Source organism: Schistocerca gregaria, chromosome 9 (assembly GCF_023897955.1).
Source record: "Schistocerca gregaria isolate iqSchGreg1 chromosome 9, iqSchGreg1.2, whole genome shotgun sequence".
NCBI lineage: Eukaryota > Metazoa > Arthropoda > Insecta > Orthoptera > Acrididae > Schistocerca > Schistocerca gregaria.
This window is the reverse complement of record NC_064928.1, coordinates 121,035,326-121,061,417: the sequence shown is the minus strand read 5'-3', so window position 1 is coordinate 121,061,417 and position 26,092 is coordinate 121,035,326. Positions and strand designations below refer to the sequence as shown.

Sequence of the window (26,092 nt, the reverse complement as noted above, 5' to 3'; positions counted from 1 at the left end):
AAACCTCATTGTAGCAATTAATCTCAGCTTGGCATCTACTTTTGCTGTACCTAATTTTGTGTGGTCATTTCACTTTGGGAGGTGTCAAGCTGTTACCCACAGTTATTTTATGGCTCTTTCTGTTTCCAGATGTTTTTTTTCTTTTTTTCCCATTGCCAGTAATGTAGTTGGGCAGTAGACCTGGTGGATATCACCACCTATTTATGTATAGTAAAATACATTTAGGGTCATCTGCCAGTCCCTACACTAGTCACTGATTCCATGTGACACAGGAAAGACAAAGGAAAAAATCATTTTGGTAATTTGAGAAAATCTTCTGAAGTTTTATTAAAATTTGCTGCATAATATTCTTAGTGGTAGCTGTAACTTTTCTTTATGATTGCTTGGCAATGACTTTATTTCTGCTACTTGTTGTAGACTATAGACTATCATAGGTGCTTATGCATGTCAGGCATGTGACAGCTTGTCCATAAGAATTTGAATTGCCACTGAGCTCCTCCCCCCTCTCTTAGTTCATCTCCTTCCCCTCTCCCCTCCTTCTCTCCATGCATCATCTCTTCCCCCTGTCTATGCACTTCCTCACCCTCTGCCCTCTTACCTGTCTCTCTGACCTTGAGTTTGTTAGTTGTTGCAACATCATTGGGAAATGAACTCACTTAAAATGAATCAGCTGGGATCGTTGGTATATGGGGTATGACAAACACCTCAACAGCTGCTGTATCTATGATGATAGTGACAGTTATGTTTATTGAATAGTTTTAATCTTTGAATTGGTAGGATTACAGAATTTCGGAAAATTCATATTCTGTAGTAGTATTATAAATTGAGTTGATATATCTTTCTTGTTTTCTAGATGACCGACAGCAAGAAAGAAAACAAAACAGCACATTGTTGTGTTTACAATTTTGTTTGATGTTATATATAAGGAGAAAGAATACATATGTGAGAAACAATTTGCCATGCAACTGTAGTTGAAACTGACTGCAAGAAAGAAAATGAAACCACACATTTTCACAGCACAGGTTTTTCTTTCTGAAAGTCAGTTTTAACAGTAAACCTCTACATTTCTGTTTAAATAACATATACCTATATCTGCCCCGTATATAATTATTGTACCATGTAAAAATTTGAAGTAAATTGGTCAAGATCTTTTCAAGACTAGGTAATAACATTAAACGGCGGCCTGTCTTCGTATAGTAGTATAGACAAAATTGGTTCTGTCACACTTCTCCAGGGTGCTCCTGATGTGGTACACTTCTCTCTAATGGACTGGCACCATAAAATTCACATGTGACCCCCTTTGATGCCACCACTAAAGCCTTGTATTGTATTTACCAGTTGCTGTTGGTAACTTTGACCAGATTCACATTTAATGCTGCATATGCATACACCCCTGGGTAGTAGGGAATCAGGCAGTTGGGTTGCCATGGAGTGGTGTTCTGCACCGACACTAATTGTGGCAGTGGAAGCCTTCGTCTAGCTGGTTCTGTCGTGGAGGCTCAGCAGACGTTGTGATGGAACAGCAGTAATCACCATTTGGTTGTACCTTAAAAGCACAGTTTTCTTGTATGACTGCAACAGTGGAGGGCCACTGGTTTTATTTTGATCTGGCAGTCACCAGGCCGAGGAAGAAGTGTTGGAATGTGTGAGAATCTGGATGAGTACATACATCACTCGAGCATAGTCCAGGGCACCAAGCACAGCAACATGCACAAATGTTAAACTGTCACAACATTTGTTGAGCTGCGAACTTTGTGACTTGAAGTTTTATCCATATTAACTGCAGGTGGTTCAAGAGTCGAGACACTGATAAGCAAAACAGACTCACCAACTGCACTGACAGTCATTCAGTGATTAATTAAGAACTACTGTTTTTCCAAACAGCTTATGGTGTCCAGTGGAGCAAAGTGTTTCACTACTCACTATGTTAATATGTAAAACTTCCGGTATTGGTCCAAGGATAATCTGCAATGTTTACATGAAAAGTCCTGTGAAATAATCACCATTCCACAGGAAGTATTAGGGTGTGTTATGGACGCCTTCCCACAATGCCTTCAATAGTGCATACAGGCAAATGGGGTAATATTCTTAAGGAAGTTATTTTTAAAGTTTAGTGAAGTCTTGTCAGTAAGCGTTACGTACTGTAGTAATCCAAATTGATGTACTCATATTTCATAACTCTATTAAATTATGACTTGCATACACAGTTTTTCTGTGACAATTTGAAGTTGGTAGATATAACACATACTGCCCTGTACTAGAAGTGCCTTAGCCTGAAAGTAACTTTTCCTGGTAGTAATTCACATAAGTGCCAAGTTTTCTTACAGGAGAAGACGAAGTAGGGGGGCAAAGATGAAGAGGAAGTAGAAGAAGGAAATGAGCTGGAGAACTCTGAAAGCTTCACTGTACTACTTGTTTTTCTTCAGTCCAACCTGATACAGGTCCCAAACACTCAAGCAGTACTCAAGAACTGGTCATACTAGTGTTCTGTATGCAGTCTTGTTTGCAGATGAATGGCACTTTCCTAAAATTCTCCCATAAACTAAAGTCTACTATTCGCCTTCTATATCACAGTCTTCACATGCTCATTCCATTCCATATCGCTTTGCAATGTTATGCCTAGATATTTATATGACTGTGTGAAGCAGAATACTTTTAATGCCGTATCCAAACATTACAGGTTTGATTTTCTTACTCATCTGTATTAACTTACATTTTTCTGTGTTTAGAGCTATCTGACATTCATCGCACCAACTACAAATTTTGTCTGGGTTATCTCATATCATACTACAGCCACTCATCTTTTGCACCTTCCTGCAGACCACAGCATCAACAACAAACAACCACAGATTTCTGCCCTCCTTGTTCATCAGATTGTTTATGTATATAGAAAATAACAGCAGTTCTGTTCCACTTATACCATTGAGGCGAAGCAAAAAAACTCGAATCGCTTGATACGGGAAAGTCTTCAGGTCCAGATTGTATACCGATTAGATTCCTTTCAGATTACGCTGATACAATAGCTCCCTACTTAGCAATCTTACCAGTGTTTAAGAAGGGTAGTAGGAGTAATCCATTGAACTAAGGACCTATATCATTGACATCGGTTTGCAGTAGGTTTTTGGAGCATATACTGTATTCAAACATTATGAGTCACCTCGAAGGGAACGATCTATTGATGTGTAATCAGCATGGTTTCAGAAAACATCATTCTTGTACAGCGCAGCTAGCTCTTTGTTCGCACGAAGTAATGGCCGCTATCAACAGGGATCTCAAGTTGATTCTGTATTTCTAGATTTCCAGAAAACTTTTGACACCGTTCCTCACAAGCTACTTCTAATCAAGCTGCGGGCCTACGGGATATCGTCTCAGTTGTGCGACTGGATTCGTGATTTCCTGTCAGGAAGGTCGCAGTTTGTAGTAATAGATGGCAAATCATCGAGTAAAACTGTAGTGATATCAAGTGTTCCCCAGGGAAGCATCCTGGGACCTCTGCTGTTCCTGCTCTATATAAATGACCTGGGTGACAATCTGAGCAGTTCTCTTAGGTTGTTTGCAGATCGTGCTGTAATTTACCGTCTAGTAAGGTCATCCGAAGACCAGTATCAGTTGCAAAGCGATTTAGAAAAGATTGCTGTATGGTGTGGCAGGTGGAAGTTGACGCTAAATAACGAAAAGTGTGAGGTGATCCACATGAGTTAAAAAAAAACTGTTGGAATTCGATTACTCGATAAATAGTCCACAGTGAGGAAATCAAAGAAAAACTGGGAATGAACTCTTTAGATGTAGCAGTCAGGGCGAACAGGTTTAGATGGTGGGGTCATGTTACACGCATGGGAGAAGCAAGGTTACCCAAGAGACTCATGGGTTCATCAGTAGAGGGTAGGAGGAGTCGGGACAGACCAAGGAGAAAGTACCTGGATTTGGTTAAGAATGATTTTGAAGTAATAGGTTTAACATCAGAAGAGGCACCAATGTTGGCACTGAATAGGGGATCATGGAGGAATTTTATAAGGGGGCTATGCTCCAGACTGAACGCTGAAAGCCATAATCAGTCTTAAATGATGACGATGATGATGATAAATAGTGCAATTCTCAAGGTTGTCTATTCAACTAAGTACCTGGGTGTAAAAATTACGAACAACTTCAGTTGGAAAGGCCACATAGACAATATTGTGGGGAAGGCGAGCCAAAGGTTGCGTTTCATTAGCAGGACACTTAGAAGATGCAAGAAGTCCACTAAAGAGACAGCTTACACTACACTCGTTTGTCCTCTGTTAGAATATTGGTGCGCGGTGTGGGATCCTTACCAGGTGGGATTGACAGAGGACATCAAAAGGGTGCAAAAAAGGGCAGCTCGTTTTGTATTGTCACATAATAGAGGGGAGAGTGTGGCAGATAGGATACGTGTGTTGGGATGGAAGTCATTAAAGCAAAGATGTTTTTCGATGCGGCGAGATCTATTTACGAAATTTCAGTCACCAACTTTCTCTTCCGAATGCGAAAATATTTTGTTGAGCCCAACGTACATAGGTAGGAATGATCATCAAAATAAAATAAGAGAAATCGGAGCTTGAACAGAAAGGTTTAGGTGTTCGTTTTTCCCGCACGCGCTGTTCGGGAGTGGAATGGTAGAGAGATAGTATGATTGTGGTTCCTAATCTCTGCACTAGAAAATATGATACGCATAAGTCTAAAATATAACAACACACAGAAAATAAATTATCTAGTGAATAGTTACTGCAGAGAAATTTCACCTCAGATCACACACGAAATGTTCAAACAATGATCATGAATTACTCGGGGAGGGGGGGGGGGGGGATCTGCTGACTTCTTCCTCTCCTGTGTTAACCTCTTCATCTCAGAGTAACCTACATTTTCAATTATTTGCTGGACGTGTTCCAATCTCTGTCTTCCTCTTACAGTTTTTGCCCTCTACAAGTCCCTCTAGCACCATGGAATTCATTCCCTGATGTCTTAACAGATGTCCTATCATCCTGTCCCTTCCCAAGTTTTTCCATATATTCCTTTCCTCTCCAGTTCTGTGCAGAATCTTCTGATTCTTTCCTGTATCATTCCACCTAGTTTTCAACATTCATCTGTAGAACCACATTTCAGATGCTTCGATTTTCTTCTGTTCCAGTTTTCCCACAGTCCATATTTCACTACCATACAATACTGTGCTCCAAATGTACATTATCAGAAATTTCCTCCTAAAATAGAGGCCTATTACTTTTGTCTTTCTCTGATACTCTCAATCATGTTCTGTACTTCATTCTGTTCAGCAGATCAAGTAATTCTTCTTCATTTTCACTCAGGATAGTGATGTTGTCAGTGACTCATATCATCAATATCTTTCCACATTTAATTTTAATTCCACTCCTGAACCTTTCTTTTTATTCCCATCATTGCTTCTTTGATGTAAAGATTGAACACTGGGGGCAAAAGACTACACTCCTGTCTGACACACTTTTTAATCCGAGCAATTCGTTCATGGTTGTCCACTCTTTTTATTCCCTCTTGGCTCTTATATCTATTGTATATTACCAGAGTCTCCCTATAGCTTGCCACTATTTTTCTCAGAATGCTGAACATTTTGCACAAATTTACATTGTTGAACGCTTTTTCCAGGTCGACAATTCCAGTGAACTTGTATTGATTTTTCTTTAGTCTTACTTCTATTATCAACTGCAACTTCAAAATTGCCTCTGTGGTGTCTTTACCTTTTCTAAAACCAAACTGATCATCATCTAACACATTCTGAATTTTCTTTCCATTCTTCTATATAGTATTCTTGTCAGCAACTTGGATGCACGAGCTGTTAAGCTTATTGTGCTATAATGCTTGCACTGTCAGCTCTTGCAGTCTTCAGAATTGTGTGGATGATATTTTTCCAAAAGTCAGATGATATGTTGCTAGACTCGTACATTATACAAACCAATGTGAATAGTCATTTTGTTGCCACTTCCTGCAATGATTTTAAAAATTGTGAGGAAATGTTAGCTGTCCTTTCTGCCTTATTTGATCCTAAGTCCCCGAAAGCTCTCATAAAATTTCTGGTTCTAATACTGAAACACCTATCTCTTCTAAATCGACACCTGTTTCTTTACCTATCGCATCAGACAATGTACTTTTAACCCCCTTCTGCTCTCTCCTCTGCTCTTAACAGTGGAGTCCCTGTTGCACTTTTAATGTTAGCACTCTTGCTTTTAATTTCACTGAAGGTTGTTTTGATTTTCCTATATGCTGAGTCAGTCCTTCCAACAGTAATTTCTTTTTCGATTTCTTCACATTCTTCATGCAGCCTTTTCTTCTTAACTTCCCTGTACTTCCTATTTGCCATTTCTCAGCAACTTGTATTTCTGTATTTCCCTGAACATTTATATACTTTCTTCTTTCATGCATAACTGAAGTATTTTTTCAGTGACCCGTGGTTTCTTCACAGTTAACTTCTTTGTACCTATCTTTTCCTTTCCAACTTCTGTGATTGCCCTTTTCAGAGATGTCCAATCCTTGTCAACTACTGAGCTATTCCTTATTGCTGTATCTATAGCCTCAGAGACCTTCAAGCGTATCTCATGATTCCTTCATATTTCCGTACCCCACTTCTTTCCATATTGATACTTCCTGACTAATCTCTTAAACTTCAGCCTACTCTTCATCACTATTACATTGTGATCTGAGTCTATATCTGCTCCTGGATACACCTTGCAATCCTGTTTCTGCTCTTAGAATCTTTGTCTGACCATGAATGTAATCTAACAGAAATCTTCCTGTATCACCTAACCTTTTCCAAGTATACCTCATCCTCTTGTGGTTCCTGTACACAGTAGTTGCTATTACTAGCTGAAATTTATTACATAACTCAGTCTTTCTCCTCTCTTGTTCCTTGTCCTCAGCCCACATTCTCCTGTAACATTTTCTTCTACTCCTCCTCCTCCTACAGCTGCATTCCAGTCCCCCATAACTTTTAGATTTTCATCTCCCTTTACCTACTGTATTACCCCTTTAAAAACCTATTATACTTTCTCTGTCTCTTCACCTTCAGTATGCAACATTAGCAGGTATACCTGAACTATCATTGACGGTGTTTGTTAGCTGTTGATTCTGATAAGAACAATCCTATCACTGAACTGTTTACAATAATACACTCTCTGCCCTAACTTAAGAAGTAAAATATTGTCATTTTATCTTGGCTTTTGTAAATGGTACAGTTTATTGAAAATGTGTATTTTATAAATAACTCCTAAAATAGTAAAGTACCAAAAAAGTATAACTAATAAACCAAAAGTACTGGAGAGACCTGGCAGGTGTTTTGCTTTGGAGCTTCCTCCTTATATGTTCAAATTTAGTTCTCTCTCGTAAGTTACAAAGTTAAGAAGAAAATACAAAAAAAATTTCTATTTAAAAAAATAGTTACAAAATGCTACTTCTTTGTTATATTATGTAAATATTTATTACTAAAAATTTAAATGATTACATTTTTATGAGTTTTTACAAATTATTTTTATTGAAAACCACCATCACAAAACTTACAAAAACTGCACACTATGTTGTTTGCTTGATGTGTTTTTGCAGTTCCTGCAATCAAAGTGGGCAATATTTTTCTGTTTAGAATGACTGAAATTTTTCAACGTTCTGCATGTTGACAACACTGTCTGTAGCTCTTTTCTTTTTATAATAGACGAATGAAAACTTGCATATGAATCATTCTGCATATAGTTTTGTGTCTGGTTTGAACTTTTGTTAGAAAAAATGCCAGATAGCTACAGTAGTGAAACAGTGAGGTGTGTGGATGATGAAAAGACGACAAAAGAAGGTACTGTTTGAGAAAAGTAAAAAACACTCCACACTTGTTGGAAATCTGTCAGAGGTATTAGAGAAATATCTTGCTCCTCAAGTAACTGTGTTAGCATCATATCCTTTGTGCAGGAATTGCTATACTTGCTGCAACGAGAAATATAGTGATGATCCATCTGAACGATCCGCCCTCACTGGACTGTGAATCTGAAGAAGTCAGTGCAGAGGTTTATATTCGTGGGTCTGAAGTTGTTGATGCATTGAATGTTAGCATTTCTGTTGTATCCCCTAACATATTCCCCCTTAAAAACCCAGGAAACATAAGAAGCACAAGAAGAAAACACTATGTACAAAGGAAAGTGGAGAAAGAAAACTGGCATTCGACAGATCGGAGCATGGAATGTCAGATCCCTTAATCGGGCAGGTAGGTTAGAAAATTTAAAAAGGGAAATGGATAGGTTAAAGTTAGATATAGTGGGAATTAGTGACATTCAGAGGCAGGAGGAACAAGACTTTTGGTCAGGTGAATACAGGGTTATAAATACAAAATAGAATAGACGTAGTGCAGGAGTAGGTTTAATAATGAATAAAAAAAATAGGAATGCTGGTAAGCTAGTACTAACGGCATAGTGAATGCATTATTGTGACCAAGATAGACATGAAGCCCACGCAGATGATGAAGAAATTGATGAAATGTATGATGAGATAAAAGAAATTATTCAGGTAGTAAAGGGAGACAAAAATTTAATAGTCATGGGTGACTGGCATTTGAGAGTAGGAAAAGGGAGAGAAGGAAACATAGTAGGTGAAGAAATGAGAGGAAGCCGTCTGGTAGAATTTTGCACAGAGCATAACTTAATCATAGCTAACACTTGGTTCAAGAATCATAAAAGAAGGTTGTACACATGGAAGAATCCTGGAGATACTAGAAGGTATCAGATAGATTATATAATGATAATACATATTTAGGAACAAGGGCTAAAATTGTAAGACATTTCCAGGGGCAGATGTGGACTCTGACCACAATCTGTTGGTTATAAACTGTAGATTAAAACTGAAGAAACTGCAAAAAGGTGGGAATTTAAGGAGATGGGACCTGGATAGACTGACAGAACCAGAGGTTGTACAGAGTTTCAGAGAGAGGATAAGGGAACAACTGACACGAATGGGGGAAAGAAATACAGTAGAGGAAGAATGGGTAGCTCTGAGGAATGAAGTAGTGAAGGCAGCAGATGATGAAGTAGGTAAAAAGATGAGGGCTAGTAGAAACCCTTGGGTAACAGAATAAATATTGAATTTAATGGATGAAAGGAGAAAATATAAAAATGCAGTAAATGAAGCAGGCAGAAAGGAATACAAATGTCTCAAAAATAAGTTCGACAGGAAGAGCAAAATGGCTGTGCAGGGATGGCTAGAGGACAAATGTAAGGATGTAGAGGCTTATCTCACTAGGGGTAAGATAGATACTGCCTACAGGAAAATCAGAGAGACCTTTGGAGAAAGGAGAACCACTTGCATGAATATCAAGAGCTCAGATGGAAACACAGTTCTAAGCAGAGAAGGGAAAGCAGAAAGAGTCTATACAAGGGCGATGTACTTGAGAACAATGTTATGGAAATGGAAGAGGATGTAGATGAAATGGGATATAGGATACTGCGTGAAGAGTTTGACAGAGCACTGAAAGACCTAAGTTGAAACAGTGCCTTGGGAGTAGACAACATTCCATTAGAACTACTGACGGTGTTAGGAGAGCCAGTCCTGACAAAACTCTACCACCTAGTGAGCAAGATGTATGAGACAGGTGAAATACCCTCAGACTTCAAGAAGAATATAATAATTCCAATCCCAAAGATAGCAGGTGTTGACATGTGTGAAAATTACCAAACTATCAGTTTAATAAGTCACAGCTGCAAAATACTAACGCGAATTCTTTACAGACGAAAGGAAAAACTGGTAAAAACCGACCTCGAGGAAGATCAGTTTGGATTCCGTAGAAATATTGGAACACATGAGGCAATACTGACCTTACAACTTATCTTAGAAGAAAGATTAAGGAAAGGGAAACCTATGTGTCTAGCATTTGTAGACTTAGAGAAAGCTTTTGACAGTGTTGACTGGCATACTCTCTTTCAAATTCTAAAGGTAGTAGGGGTAAAATACAGGGAGCAAAAGGCTATTTACAATTTGTACAGGAAGCAGATTGTAGTTATAAGAGTTGAGGGGCATGAAAGGGAAGCAGTGGTTGGGAAGGGAGTGAGACAGGGTTGTAGCCTCTCCCGATGTTATTCAATCTGTATGTTGAGCAAGCAGTAAAGGAAACAAAAGAAAAATTCGGAATAGGTATCAAAACTCATGGAGGTTCATCAGTGACACTGTAATTCTATGAGAGACAGCAAAGGACTTGGAAGAGCAGTTGAACGGAATGGACAGTGTCTGGAAAGAAGGATATAAGATGAACATCAACAAAAGCAAAACGAGGATAATGGAATGTAGTCGAATTAAGTCGGGTGATGCAGTGTGAATTGGATTAGGAAATGAGATACTAAAGGAGTTTTGCTATTTGGGGAGTAAAGTAACTGATGATGGTCGAAGTAGAGAGAATATAAAATGTAAACTGGCAATGACAAGGAAAGCGTTTCTGAAGAAGAGAAATTTGTTAACATCGTGTATAGATTTAAGTGTCAGGAAGTAGTTTCTGACAGTAATTGTATGGAGTGTAGTCATGTATGGAAGTGGAACATGGACACTAAATAGTTTGGACAAGCTTTCGAAATGTGGTGCTACAGAAGAATTCTGAAGATTAGATGGGTAGATCACATAAGTAATGAGGAGGTATTGAATAGAATTGGGGAGAAGAAGAGATTGTGACACAACTTGAGAAGAAGAAGGGACCGGTTGGTAGGACATGTTCTGAGGCATCAGGGGATCACAAATTTAGCATTTGAGGGCAGGGTGGAGGGAAAAAATCGTAGAGGGAGACTAAGAGATGAATACACTAGGCAGATTAAGCAGATTCAGAAGGATGTATGTTGCAGTAAGTACTGGGAGATGAAGAAGCTTGCATAAGATAGAGTAGCATGGAGAGCTGCGTAGAAATACATACCCAGTTCGTTAGATTATTTATAGTAATTTCAAAAGCTCATAAAATAAAATGGAAATGGTACTTGAGTGTGCCGAGATTTCTACTTTGGGTGTCAATTGCAAAATGATACACTTAGAATTGCTCTGGAATATTACATTAGGGATGATGAAGATTAGAGCAGGCAGAGTCCTAATCGGGTTGATGTTATCTCTGCCAGTGAAAATGGTGAAAAAGTTAAAAAGATATGACAAGACCGGTAAGAGAAGCATGTCTCTTAATGAAAAAGGAGAACCCAAATTTAAAAATTGGTCCAACAAAATTCTACAGACCAAAATGGGTAAAATACCAGCTAGTAAAGAAAGTATGCACACATATTTACTGCACTAATTTAAAATTTACTTGTTTCACTGTAAGTAGTGTAACAGGGAAGAAATACACAGAGATGGACCTGATGCTTTTGTGTATATGTCAAGAGCTACAAGATAAAGGTTGGTTGCAGGAGTGCAGCATGTCCAAGTGTTGAAGGAATGAGCATTGAAGCATTACACCTTCAGGATATTGACAGTGATGTAACCTGCTACACATTGTGGGCAGATGGAGAGTTGGTGAAGAAGACAGTGGAGCTAGGGAAGTTTGTTACACAGGTTAGGTATTGAGTCATGAAAGGAGTAGCTTATCATCATATTCACAGGATTCGAAGACTTGCCATATTAGAAATAAAATGAGCCACATTGCAGAATACTGAGACATTATTTCTTTTTTCGGCTTTGCTGAGAACTGGTCGGTCGTTTTGCAGAATGAAATTCGAAGCTACCACTGGCACACATCACAAGCATCAGTATGTGCTGCTCACTTCCTTGGAACATCACACTGTTTTGCTGTTGTCAGTATGATCTGATTCAAGACAGTGCTGTCAACATAACAGATGGCTTAGCATCTAGAGACCACACACTTCCTAAGCATTTGTATGTGACTGATTGTTCAGCATCTCATTTTAAAAGCTGCTTTTGGGTTTATGGGCTTGGAAAACACTGTACAGGTACAAAGACTACAAAGATTAATATTTTCAGCAGGAGGTCATGGAAAAATGCATGTGATTGGATAGGAGCTCTCTGTAAACATCTTGTGAAGAGATTTAATCTCCAGCAAGAAACTGATAATGTTATGAGACATGCTGTTGGATATGTACAGACCATGTCAAAATTACTACAAAACATGAAACATTTACTTCTAAATGAAAGTACATTAAGGGAATTCCATTAAAAAAAAAAAAGAGAGAGAGAGAGGGGGGGGGGTCTGCTAAGAAGCCAGTGATAGGAATTTAGTCAGGACGCTGCTGGGCTGTATCCCACAGTGCCATAACGTTGCAAGAACAGTGCTCCACGAAATGCAACCTGTTAGTATTTGTGAAATGGAGAGACCTCAGTATACTTTACAAGACTTGTGAGCAGTTTCATTTCTTGTGTGTATGACAATCAATGATGGGTGGGGCAAGTAATTAGTGTGTGTCATGAGCTACAAGGTGTAACCATCTCCTTTAGGACACCTCATGATCTGACAAATTCTGTCAAATGGCCATCATCAACAGATCAGTGTACAGTTCCCATTTCCCAAGTACTGCTCCTGTTGGATCATCCTTGTCAATATGCAAATTCATCTCGGCTCTACAAGTTTAATGAGCAGCAGATGAAATAAAAACATGAACTTTTCAGCAGTGGAGTGTTGATTGTTACAGTGTAGGCAATATTAACTCATGGAATTTTATAAAGAATAAAATCATTACAGAAGGCTATAAAAATTTGTGAATAATCTCAGAAACAGAAAAATTTATATACAGTGGAACCTCACTTATCGAGCACACCCCATAACACGCAATTTGCATAATGAGCAAAACAAATTACAAAAAGAGATGTCACTGAGTGATGTTTTGCATAACAAGTGGTGATGATTTTGTGTAATGTCACCAGCCAACCACGAGCAACATGGAAAGTGTTCAACAACATGAACACCTTTCATTTCCGGCAGCGGTATATGAACTAGGTCTTTAGCATGCTCTGAAATCTGGGTTTAGCGCTCTTTCTTCTACCATCTTAGTGAAGCTTGTGTTCACTCATTTTTTAAACTTGTGTGTTTTCTTGTGTGCAGATTTTAAGAACCTTCATAGGAATGTGTCTGAAGAGCCGCAAAAAGACAACGGTAAGAGAAAGAAAATTCCATTAGAAATGAAACATAAAATCATTGAAAAACACAAAGTGGTGTGATCGTTGCTTATTTAGCACACACATACAGTCAGTCTACCTCAACTATTTGCACTATCCTCAAGAACAAGGACAAGATTAAGGAGCTAGATGCTTCAAAGGAAGTGACAAGAGTAACTTTTATTTATTTATTTAATTGTGTCTGAGCTACATCTGTAATTAAAAAATAGGCTATATATGTTGTTGTTGTGGTGGTGGACTTCAGTCCAGAGACTGGTTTGATGTAGCTCTTTATGCTACTCTATCTTGTGCAAGCTTCTTCATCTCCCTGTACCTACTGCAACTTACATCCTTCTCAATCTGTTTAGTGTATTCATCTCTTGGTTTCCCTCTACGATTTTTTCCCTCCACCCTGCCCTCCAATACTAAATTTGTGATCCCCTGATGCCTCCAAACATGTTCTACCTCTACCCCCCAATTCAATACAACACCTCCTCATTAGTTATGTAATCTACCCATATAATCTTTAGGATTCTTCTGTAGCACCACATTTCGAAAGCTTGTCGAAACTATTTATCGTTCACGTTTCACTTCCATAAATAGCTACACTCCATACAAATACTTTCAGAAACTACTTCCTGACACTTAAATCTATACTCGATATTAACAAATTTCTCTTCTTCATGAACGCTTTCCCTGCCATTGCCAGTTTACATTTTATATCCTCTCTACTTCGACCATCATCAGTTACTTTACTCCCCAAATAGCAAAACTCCTTTACTACTTTAAGTGTCTCATTTCCTAATCTAATTCACTCAGCATCACCCGACTTAATTCGACTACATCCCATTATCGTCGTTTTGCTTTTGTTGATGTTCATCTTATATCCTCCTTTCAAGACACTGTCCATACCGTTCAGTTGCTCTTTCAGGTCCTTTGCTGTCTCTGACAGAATTACAATGTCATCAGCGAACTTCAACGTTTTTATTTCTTCTCCATGGATTTTAATTCCTACTCTGAATTTTTCATTTGTTTCCTTTAGTGCTTGCTCAATATACAGATTGAATAGTATCGGGGAGAGGCTACAACCCTGTCTCCCTCCCTTCCCAACCATTGCTTCCCATTCATGCCCCTCGACTCTTACAACTGCCATCTGGTTTCTGTACAAATTGTAAATAGCCTTCTCCCTTTGTTTTACCTCTGCCACCTTCAGAATTTGAAAGAGTAGTCCAGTCAACATTGTCAAAAGCTTTCTCTATGTCTACAAATGCTAGAAAGATAGGTTTGCCTTTGTGTAATCTATCTTCTAAGATAAGTCATAGAGTCAGTATTGCCTCACATGTTCCAACATTTCTACGAAATCCAAACTGATCTTCCCCGAGGTTGGCTTCTACCAGTTTCTCCATTTGTCCGTAAAGAATTCGTGTTAGCATTTATTAAACTGATAGTTCGGTTTTTTCACACCTGTCAACACTTACTTTCCTTGGGATTGGAATTATTATATAATTCTTGAAGTCTGAGGGTATTTCGCCTGTCTCTTACATGTCAGGGCTGGCTCTCCCAAGGCTGTCAGTAGTTCTAATGGAATGTTGTCTACTCGCGGGGCCTTGTTTCGACTCAGGTCTTTTAGTGCTCTTTCAAACTCTTCACACAGTATCATATCTCCCATTTCATCTACATTCTCTTCCATTTTCATAATCGCCCTTGTATAAACCCTATACTCCTTCCATCTTTCTGCTTTCCTTTCTTTGCTTAGAACTGGGTTTCGATCTAAGCTCTTGATATTCATGCAAGTGGTTCTCCTTTCTCCAAAGGTCTCTTCAATTTTCCTGTAAGCAGTATCTATTTTGCCCCTAGTGAGATAAGCCTCTACATCCCTACATTTGTCTTCTAGCCATCCCTGCTCAACCATTTTGCTCTTCCTGTCGAACTCATTTTTGAGACGTTTGTATTCCTTTCTGCCTGCTTTATTTATTGCATTTTTATATTTTCTCCTTTCATCCATTAAATTCAATATTTATTCTGTTACCCAAGGGTTTCTACTAGCCCTCATCTTTTTACCTACTTGATCATCTGCTGCCTTCACTACTTCATTCCTCAGAGCTACCCATTCTTCCTCTACTGTATTTCTTTCCCCCATTCGTGTCAGTTGTTCCTTTATGCTCTCCCTGAAACTCTGTATAACCTCTGGTTCTGTCAGTTTGTCTAGGTCCCATGTCCTTAAATTCCCACCTTTTTGCAGTTTCTTCAGTTTTAATCTACAGTCCATAACCAATAAATTGTGGTCAGAGTCCACACCTGCCCCTGGAAATGTCTGACAATTTAAAACGTGATTCCTAAATATGTCTTACCATTATATAATCTATCTGAAGCTTTCCAGTATCTCCAGGCCTCTTCCATGTATACAACCTTCTTTCATGATTCTTGAACCAAGTGTTAGCTATGATTAAGTTATGCTCTGTGCAAAATTCTACCAGGCGGCTTCCTTTTTCATTTCTTACCCCCATTCTATATTCGCCTACTACGGTTCCTTTCCTTCCTTTTCCTTCTATCGAATTGCTGTCACCCGTGACTATTAAATTTTCGTCTCCCTTCACTATCTGAATATTTTCTTTTATCTCATCATACATTTCATCAGTGTCTTTGTCATCTGTGGAGCTAGTTGGCTATAAACTTGTACCACTGTGGTGGACGTGGACTTTATATCTATCTTGGCCACAATAATGTGTTCACTGTGTTGCTTGTAGTAGCTTACTCGCACTCCTATTTTTTAATTCATTATTAAACCTACTCCTGCTTTACCCTTATTTGATTTTGTGTTTATAACCGTATATTCACCTGACCAGAAGTCTTGTTCCTCCTGCCATCGAACTTCACTAATTCACGCTATATCTAACGTTAACCTATCCATTTCCCTTTTCAAATTTTCTTACCAACCTGTCCGATTAAGGGATCTGACATTCCACGCTCAAATTCGTAGAACGCCAGTTTTCTTTCTCTTGATAACAACGTCCTCCTGAGTAGCCCCCTGCCCGGAGATCCGAGTGGGGGACTATTTTACTCCCGGAATATTTTACCCAAGAATACACCATCATCATTTAACCATACAGTAAAGTTGCATGCCCTCGGGAAAAATTACAGCTGTAGTTTCCCCTTGCTTTCAGCCGTTCACAGTACCAGCATTGCAATGCCGTTTTGGTTAGTGTTACAAGGCCAGATCAGTCAATCATCCAGACTGTTGCCCCTGCAACTACTGAAAAGGCTGCTGCCCCTCTTCAGCAACCACACGTTTGTCTGGCCTCTCAACAGATACCCCTCCATTGTGGTTGCACCTACGGTACGGCTACCTGTATCGCTGAGGCACGCAAGCCTCCCCACCAACGGCAAGCGCCATGGTTCATGGGCGGAGGAGGCCATATACTAGGTTACAAATAAAAACTAAATAACAGTTATACACTCATATATACAGACATGATCTTCACGTTTCATAAGTCGTCATTATTGTCTATAGCAAGGCACAAGAGTAGCTAAACAACTGCCTTGTATTCTAGACAGTGTCGAAGGGTTCCTCCTTATATCAATAAATGAAAAGTGATTGCAAGGCAATGTTATTAACGAGAATATCATTTGTGATAAGGTGAGAATGATGTTCGCCTATCTCGTTAAGAAGATGCCAGGATCATCAGTGGTGGAAGAAGTGTTTAAGGGAAGTGGTTCAAGAAGATTAAGAGAAGAACCAGCATCCACAGTGTTGTGTGGCACAGCAAAGCAGCCAGCTCCGACACAAAGGCAACAGAGAACATCATCAACACCTTAAAGATACTCGTAGATTCTGAGGATTATCTGTCACAATAAGTTTTTAATTGTGGCGATACAGTAAAGGAGAATGCATTGCCCGGTCACAAGCCAATGAAAGACCGTCTCACACTGCTATTCTGTGCCAGTACAAGCGGTGATTTGAAAGTTAATCCATCGCTTGTTTACCATTCAGAAATTCCACGAGCCTTCGAGAAGTGTAAAGTCCAGAAGAACAGGTCAAATGTTGTTTGGAGGTCCAACAAACAAGACTTGGGTGACATGTAATCTTTTTTGTGATTGGATCAATGATGTGTTTGGTCCTTTAAAGAAAAACTATCTGTTGAGGTGAATCTGCCACTCCATGTCTTGATTGTTATGGACAGCGCTCCTGCCCATTCTCCAGACCAACAAGACCACCTTCTTGAAGAATTTCAATTCATTAACATCCAAGTTCTGCCTCCCAACACCCAACTCCACTCCATTACTACAGATTGTGGACCAGCAGATTAGTTCTAACTTTAAGAAGCTCTACACTAAAACACTCTTCAAGCATTGCTTTCAGTTGACTGAAGCTAACAATCTCACTTTCAGAGATTGTGGAAATATCACTTCAACATCGTTGCCTGTGTCAAGATGATAGGAAAGGTGTGGGAAGGGGTTACCAAGAGAATTCTCACTTCTGCTTGGAAGAAGCTTTGACCAGAGGGTGGTGTTGAATGTGACTCTGAGGCATGTGAGCCTGTACCTGTGGAGCCTGTAGTCGACAATATAGTGTCTTTGGTCAAAAGCATGGGACTAAAAGTGGATAACAGTGATATCAATGAGTTTTTGGAATATCTCAGCCGAGAAATAACCACCAAAGAGCTTATGGAGTTGCCGTTTGTTTCACAGCAGGGAATTGTGGAGAGGAGTTCTTCAGAGGAGGAGGAGGAGGAGGAGAAAGTGGCAGCAACAGCAAAGCAGCAAATGCTGAAAACATGTGAATCATTTCCATCATACATTGAAAATCACCACCCCAATAAAGCAGTGGCTATGCACATCACCATTTTATTTGAAGAGAATCCTGTGTCGCATTTCCACCAAGTGTTGAAGTGTCCGCAGAAACAAATGACTATGGATAGCTTCCTAGTAAAAATAGTATTAGTTATGTATTGTGTATAAAGAAGTACATAATACTGGATTTCTGCATAGAATGCATTATCGTATTTTACATTAATTTACATAAAACATATTGTTTGCTTAATGAGTGCTTTTCAGTATGAGTAAGATTCTGGAATGAATTGTGCGAGGTTCCTCTGTACAAAACTATGTTCTGTATGTGTGGTTGTTTTTTTAGAAACTGCTTGAACAAAATGAACCGTTGTTTTCTCACTCACTTATAAGGCGGTAAATTAGTTACTTTGACTGCGATATACCAGTTTTGCATTTCATTTACTCCACATCACCAATCAGTTGAAACTTTTAAGTGTCCATGATTTTTTGGTCTAAAATAAAAAAATCTAAAATTTTTCGCTACAAATTTTGCCTTCTGTGACTACCTTCCTTCGGTACAATGACCAAATAAAGTACCATGCAATTTTTAAAATATTCAAGATGCCAAGGGTTTTAGAGGAAATAATGTATAAAGAATCATAGGAATTTCAGAATCTCTCATCTTTATGTAGAAATATTTTGATAGTTTAAAAATTTCAGGCATTAATGTCATACCTGACAGTTAGCTGCCTTTCCACCTCATCATTTGTTAAGACAGTTAACATTCTGTGAGTATTTGTATTTTCAAAACATAATTTTGAAGTTTGCTAAAGGTTACAATTTTTTGTAGCTTTTTTTTCACGTTAAAGATGAAAAGAAGCTCAGAAAAATGTATGGTGTTAATCATGTCTGATAGTATACCTTTCCAGTCCTTTTCCTTCACCCCTCTTCCTTCCCCTTCCACTTTTCTGCCAGGAGGAGGAGCCACTGGCTCCGAAAGCTCATAAAAGTTAAACTATTTCATGTGTGTGTTCCCCTGCTGCCACTTGGTGTTTAGATCTTTTATCTATCCATTTACATTATATTATCAATAACCATTTTTTCTTCTTCTTCCTCTCCCAGAAGGCTTTGAAATGATTATATGACATGACACATTCATTCTAGACCTGTATGACATGAGATGAAATCAACATGCAGTGTTCCACCACAGCTATCGTCACAAGCAGCCCCCCCCCCCGCGGCACGCACAAACATATATAGTAAATAAAATAGAAAGAAACTTCCACATGGGAAAAATATATTAAAAAGAACAAAAGTTCCAAGACTTACCAAGCGGGAAAGCGCCGGTAGACAGGCACAATAAATAAAACACACAAACACACACACACACACACACACACACACACACACACACACAGACACAAGCAGACATTTGTAAAGGCAAAGAGTTATATATATATATATATATATATATATATAACAGAGATTCCAAGACTTACCAAGCGAGTTTACACGAAATGTTTGTAAACTTGGAACAGTGGATTTTATAGCAGCGGTTATGTTGAAAGCGTTAAAAATTTTTAGGTTATGGTTGGGAAGTAAATTACGTATTATTGAGTATAATTAGGCAGGGTAAAATGTATGGTAGATTACGGAAAAAGGGAAGATGAGAACAAAGTGAAACTACTTGTACAAACGAAAAGAGAAAGTCAGATGATAGAGAAGATTTCGAAACGCAACAGAGACAATGGTCTGTGTATGTGCGGATGGATGCCGCTCCCGGGATTGGAATGACTCCTTGACTCCTTACCCTCTCCCTTAAAACCCACTTCCTTTCGTCTTTCCCTCTCCTTCCTGAAGAAGCAACCATCGGTTGCGAAAGCTAGTAATTCTGTGTGTGTGTTTTGTTCATTGTGCCTGTCTGCCGGTGCTTTCCCGCTTGGTAAGTCTTGGAATCTCTGTTTTTAATATATTTTTCCCATGTGGAAGTTTCTTTCTATTTTATTTACATCATCATTATATATATATATTAAAAACAAAGATTCCAAGACTTACCAAGCGGGAAAGCGCTGCCTTCATCTTTCCTTCTCCTTCCTTCTTTCCTGACGAAGCAACCGCCGGTTGCGAAAGCCGAAATTTTGTGTGTGTGTTTGTGTGTTATTTTATTGTGCCTCTCTTCCGGCACTTTCCCGCTCGGTAAGTCTTGGAATCTTTGTTTTTAATATATTTTTCCCATGTGGAAGTTTCTTTCTATTTTATTTACATTATATATATATATATATTAAAAACAAAGATTCCAAGACTTACCAAGCGGGAAAGCGCCGGCAGACAGGCACATGAACAAAACACACAAACACACACACAGAATTACGAGCTTTCGCAACTGGCAGTTGCTTCGTCTTTCCTGACGAAAGGAAGGAGAGGGAAAAATGAAAGGATGTGGGTTTTTCATCATTTCATTTTTCCCTCTCCTTCCCTCTTTCCTGACGAAGCAACTGCCAGTTGCGAAAGCTCGTAATTCTGTGTGTGTGTTTGTGTGTTTTGTTCATGTGCCTGTCTGCCGGCGCTTTCCCGCTTGGTAAGTCTTGGAATCTTTGTTTTTAATATATTTTTCCCATGTGGAAAACCTTATTACACTAATGCCTTCACACTTTACAGGTCAGGATAAAAGTGCAAAGATTATTAAAGAAGATCGGGAGGACAGTGATGGAGAAGAGATGGAACATGAGTCCGGAGAGACGGACAAGTCTAGCTCCACCAGCGAGACGAGTGATGCGGCCACTGACACGGATGACAGTTCAGGTAAGGGGAATGTATTTTGTGGCATATTTCACATTAGGTAGCGTAAGAGGTGATTTGTGTGGTTACAGGTAGCACCAGCTGTCATACACATTAACTTTTGTTTAATCTATGCTTGACATTGTTCAGTTAGAGGACAATACTGATGAATTTTTGTTACTTTCTTGTGTTTTACAGAAATGGATGAAGAAGAGTGTGAAAGAAGACGAACTGAATGCATGGAAAACTTAGTAGATCTTGAGAGGCAGTTTAGTCTCCTTCGTGAACAGTCAGTAAATTCATATTACTCTGGAAAATTTAAATCTGCATTGCACAAAAATAGCTTATTCCTGTTTGGAAATTGTGATTTCCTGCCATGTTGAGCTCATTCCATGATCACAAAAATAATCAATTATTGATAATATAATGTAAATGGACAGATAAAAAAATCTACTCACCAAGCGGCAGCACGGGAACACACACAAAAAGGATTGAACTTTCACAAGCTTTTGGAGCCAGTGTCTCCTTCTTCTGGCAAAAGAGTTGAAGGGGAAGGAAGAGGGGTGAAGGAAAAGGACTGGAGAGGTTTAGGGAGAGGGGTACAGCTTAGAAAAGTTACCCAGAACCTCAGGTGGGGGGATGCTTACCGACCGGGATGAGGGTTCTGTGTGACTTTTCTGAACTGTACCCCATTCCCTAAATCTCTCCAGTCCTCTTCCTTCACCCCTCTTCCTTCCCCATCAACTCCTCTGCCAGAAGGAGCCGCCACGGGCTCCAAAAGCTGTGAAAGTTCAATCCTTTTGTGTCTGCTCCCCTGCCACCACTTGGTGAGTAGATTTTTTCATCTGTCTAGGTACATAATATTATCATTCCATGATCAGATGAGTTAAATACAGAGTGGCTCACAAAACGTGTTACCAATTGTTTCTTTCACAATTTACGACACATATTAGATATCCCACTGGGATCTCTACAGCAGTACCACCAGAGCTTGGGAAAACAAATGAGTTACGAAATGACGTGTAATTCACGATGCTGCCGCTAGGAGACTAGTAAGCAGCAATGGCTGACAATGGAAGACTGACGACACAGAAACAATCTGCAATTGTGTTACTTTTTCATGAAACAAACGTCCTTGTTGTGACTCAGAGGCATTTTCACAATCAGTTTAACCCATGATGGGTCCCTTGCAAGAAGACCATCCACAGTTTGTACAATAAATTTGTACAGGAAGGAACAGTATTGGAAGTGAAGCGACGTCGGCCAAAGCCTGTTTGTTTGCCGGAGAATATTGAAGCGGTACGAGTAGCTGTACAGAGAAGTCCCGGAAAATCGTGTAGAAAGGCAACAGTGCAACTGGAAATATCCAGACGTTCTGTTCAACACATTCTTAAAAGTGACCTCCACATGTACCCATACATGGTGACCTGTGCACAGAAGCACACTGAAGAACACATGCAGCAGAGACTACTGTTTGCTCAGTGGGCGGAGGATAGGGAAGAAACTCTCAACATCATTTGGTTTTCAGACAAGGCACATTTTCATTTAGACGGTGTGGTTAACAAACAAAATGTACGCTCTTGGGCCACTGAAAACCCACAAGTGCTTCATGAACGACAACATTATGCTCCGAGGATTACAGTGTGGGCAGTAATTTCCAGTCACGGACTTATTGGACTCTTTTTCTTTGCAGAAACTGTGAACAGTGAGCGTTAGTTGATCATGCTTCGCAATAGTTTCATTCCACAGCTTCTTGCTACTAGCTTGGCTCTGAGCACTATGGGACTTAACATCTATGGTCATAAGTCCCCCTTCTTGCTACTGCCTTGCCCTTCAACAAACAGTGGTTCATGCAAGATGGAGCGAGGCCATATACTGCAAACACTGTGTTGGAGTTTTTACACGAGCATTTTGACATGCGGATCATTTCACTTGGGTTTCCAGGTCGCTTCAATGACGGACAAAATTGGCTCCCCAGTAGTCCAGACCTCAATCAATGTGACTCTTTTCTTTGGCAGTACCTAAAAGGAAAAAATTTTCCCGAAACGTTCACGTGATTTAATAGTGCTCAGAAGGCTTATTCTTCAAGCTTGCAGTGAAATTGTGGAAGACATGTGCCGTAGGGTAATCACTAGCTTCAGTGTTCGTTTGAAGGAAGTTAGGAAACGAAATGGTGAACATATTGAGCACGTGCTGAGTTAGAACAAATCTCCATGGACAGCTCTTCATTGTAGTATATGTTCCTTTCAGATTGTTTTGACAATAAAGTTTATATTCCAAAACAAAATGGTAACACATTTTGTGCACCACCCTGTATTAATTAAATACAATAGAAGATGAAGGCAGTTATGAGGATGAATTAAAAAGTCTTTACCCATTCTTATTTTCAACCACATTAACACTTGCAATGGAATTAAAATAGGATCAGTGTTTTAAGTTGATTCAACTCCGCAGTTCAACATTTGTCCCACCGCACTGCTAATTTGGATAATTTGTGCAGTTGAGTTTGCATCTGCTCTTGCATTGCAGTTTTCTCTGGAAATAAATCTCATTCTCACCAGAAATCTTTCCATTTACCAAACTCAAAGGAACAGTTGAGTTAACAGTCTACATCAGGGGTAGTATCTTTATCAAGTGTTTCACAGTATTGTCACCACTTGAAGTTGTTTTCAAATGATGTAATGATTCGGTATGAGTATGAAATGGAATTCCAAAGGCAATTAGATGTGTGGGACCAAGTGGCAGAAAACAGAGTTGGGACGGAAATAAGCACAGAGAGAAACAAAACAGTAGTGGCAACAATGGTAAAGATAAGATTGAATGGAAAATTTTTGGAAGTAAAGTTTCATGTTTCAAGTGGTTAGGAAGTGTGATCACCAACGATGGAAAGGTGGCCAAGGAAATTTGGAAAAGAATACAAGAAGCAAACAGCTTCTCCCAGAGTGTAAATAGTGTTCTGTGAAACAGAGATGTGACAAATGAACATAAAAAAAATAATAATTTATGATGCACTTCTTTATGCTGCTCTATTCTGTGCAAGCCTCATCATCTCTGAATAACTATTGCAACCTACATCGTTTTGAATCCACCTATTGTATTCATCTCTTGGTCTCCCATTATGATTTTAACCCACCCCCTCCCCCAACACTCTCTCTCTCTTTCTCTCTCTCTCTCTTCCCTCCAGTATTAAATTTGAGATCCCTTGATGTCGCAGAATGTGTCCTATCAACCAATCCCTTCTTCTAATCAAGTTGTGCCACAAATTTCTTTCCTCCCCAATTCTGTTTAGTATGTCCTCATTGGTTACACAACTACTCATCTAATCATCACCATGCTTCTGCAGCACCACATTTAAAAACCTCTATGTTCTTCTTGTCTAAACTGTTTATCATCCATGTTTCAGTTCCATACATGGCTACACTCCATGGAAATACTTTCAGAAAAGATTTCCTGGCACTTAAATCTATATTCAATAGTTACACATTTCTCCTCAAAAATGCTTTTTTTTGTCATTGCCATCCTACATTTTATTTATATTCTCTCTGCTTGAGCCACCATCATTTATTTTGCTGCACACATAGCAAAACTCATCTACTACTTGAAGTTTTTGCTTGCCCAATGTAATTTCCGTGGCACCATCTGATTTAATTAAATTTCATTCCATTATCCTTGTGTTCCTTTTGTTGGTGTTCATCTTATATCTTCGTTTCAAGACGTCATCTGTTCTGTTGAAATGATCTTCCAAGTCCTTTGCTGTCTCTGACAGAATTACAATGTCATCGGCAAACCTCAAAGATTTTATTTCTTCTTTCTGAACTTTAATTTCTAATCCAGATTTTTCTTTTGTTTCCTTTACTGCTTGCTCAGCATATTGAGTGAATAATGTTTAGGATGGACTACAACTCTGTCTCATTCACTTCCCAACCACTGCTTCCCCTTTCACGCCTTTCGACTCTATAACAGCCATCTGGTTTATGTAGAAGTTGTAAATAGTGGATGCACGGGATTAGCCAAGCAGTCTAAGGCAATGCAGTCATGGACTGTGAGGCTGGTCCCGGCGGAGGTTCGAGTCCTCCTTTGGGCATGGGTGTGTGTATTTTTGTCCTCAGGATAATTTAGGTTAAGTAGTGTGTAAGCTTAGGGACTGATAACCTTAGCAGTTAAGTCCCATAAGATTTCACAAACATTTGAACATTTTGTAAATAGTGTTTTGCTCCCTGTATTTTACCCTACCACTTCAAGAATTTCAAACGGAATATTTCAGTCAGCATTGTCAAAAGCTTACTATAAATCTGCAAATGCTATATCTGTGGGTTTGCCTTTCCTTAACCTGCCTTCTAAGATAAGTCATAGGGTCAGTATTGCCTCAAGTGCTCCTAAATTTCTTCAGAATCCAAACTGATCTTCCCCGAGGTTGGCTTCTACAAGTTTTCTCATTCTTCTGCGAAGAATTTGTGTTAGCATTTTGCAGCCATAACTTATTAAAGTAATAGTTCAGTAATATCCACAGCTCTTGGCACCTGTTGTATTTGGAATTGGAATTATTAGATTCTTCTTGAAGTCTGAGGGTATTTTGCCTGTCTCATACACTTCGCACACCAGATGGAAGAGTTTTGTTGTGGCTGGCTCTCCCAAGGCTATCAGTAGTTCTGCCAGAATGTCAACAACTCTTTGGGCCTAGTTTTGACTTAGGTATTTCATTGTCCTGTCAGATTCTTCTCGCAGTATCATGTCTCCCAGCTCATCTTCTTCTACATCATCTTCCATTTCTGTAATATTGTTTTTAAGTTCATCTCTTTTGTATAGATCCTCTGTATACTCCTTCCATCTTTCAGCTTTCCCTTCTTTGCTTAGGACTGGTGTTCCATCTTAGCTCTCAATATTCGTACAGCTGCTTCTCTTTCCTACAAGGACCTCTTTAATTTTCATGTATATGGTATCTATCTTTCCCCTAGTTAAGAAAGCTTCTAATCGTTTCATTTTTTTTCTGTCCATTCCTGCTTATACATTTTGCACATACTGTCAATCTCATTTTTTAGACAGCTGTATTCCCTTTTGCCTGCTTCATTTGCTGCAATTTTTGTGTTTTCTCCTTTCATTGCGTAAATTCAGTCTCATGCATTGTTCAAGGATTTCTGCTAGGGCTTGTCTTTTTACACATTTGATCATCTGCTGCCTTCTCTATATCTTCTCTCAAAGCTACCAGTTTGTCTTCTGCTGAATCCCTTTCCCCTGTTCTAGTCAATCATTGCCTAATGCTCCCTCTGAAACTCTCAACAACCTGTGATTCTTTCAACTTATCCAAGTCCCATCTCCCTAATTTCATCAGTTTTAATCTCCAGCTCATAGTCAGTAAACTGTTGTCAGAGTCCACATCGGCCTCTGGAAATGTCTTCCTTTTTAAAAACTGGTTCTGAAATCTCTGTCTTATAATTATATAATCAGTGTGAAACCTTCCAGAGTC

General features: G+C 39.1%; 1 protein-coding gene across 2 annotated transcripts in view; it reads left to right on the top strand.

Annotated features, from left to right (window-relative positions):
- LOC126292200 (breast cancer metastasis-suppressor 1-like protein-A) overlaps window positions 1-26,092 on the top strand; it is a 90,137-nt gene that overhangs the window by 6,010 nt on the left and 58,035 nt on the right. For both annotated transcript variants that reach the window (XM_049986053.1, XM_049986054.1), the window contains exons 2-3: window positions 20,509-20,652; window positions 20,827-20,917. In XM_049986053.1, coding sequence (XP_049842010.1) covers window positions 20,509-20,652; window positions 20,827-20,917 — 235 coding nt within the window. The remainder of the gene's footprint in view (window positions 1-20,508; window positions 20,653-20,826; window positions 20,918-26,092) is intronic.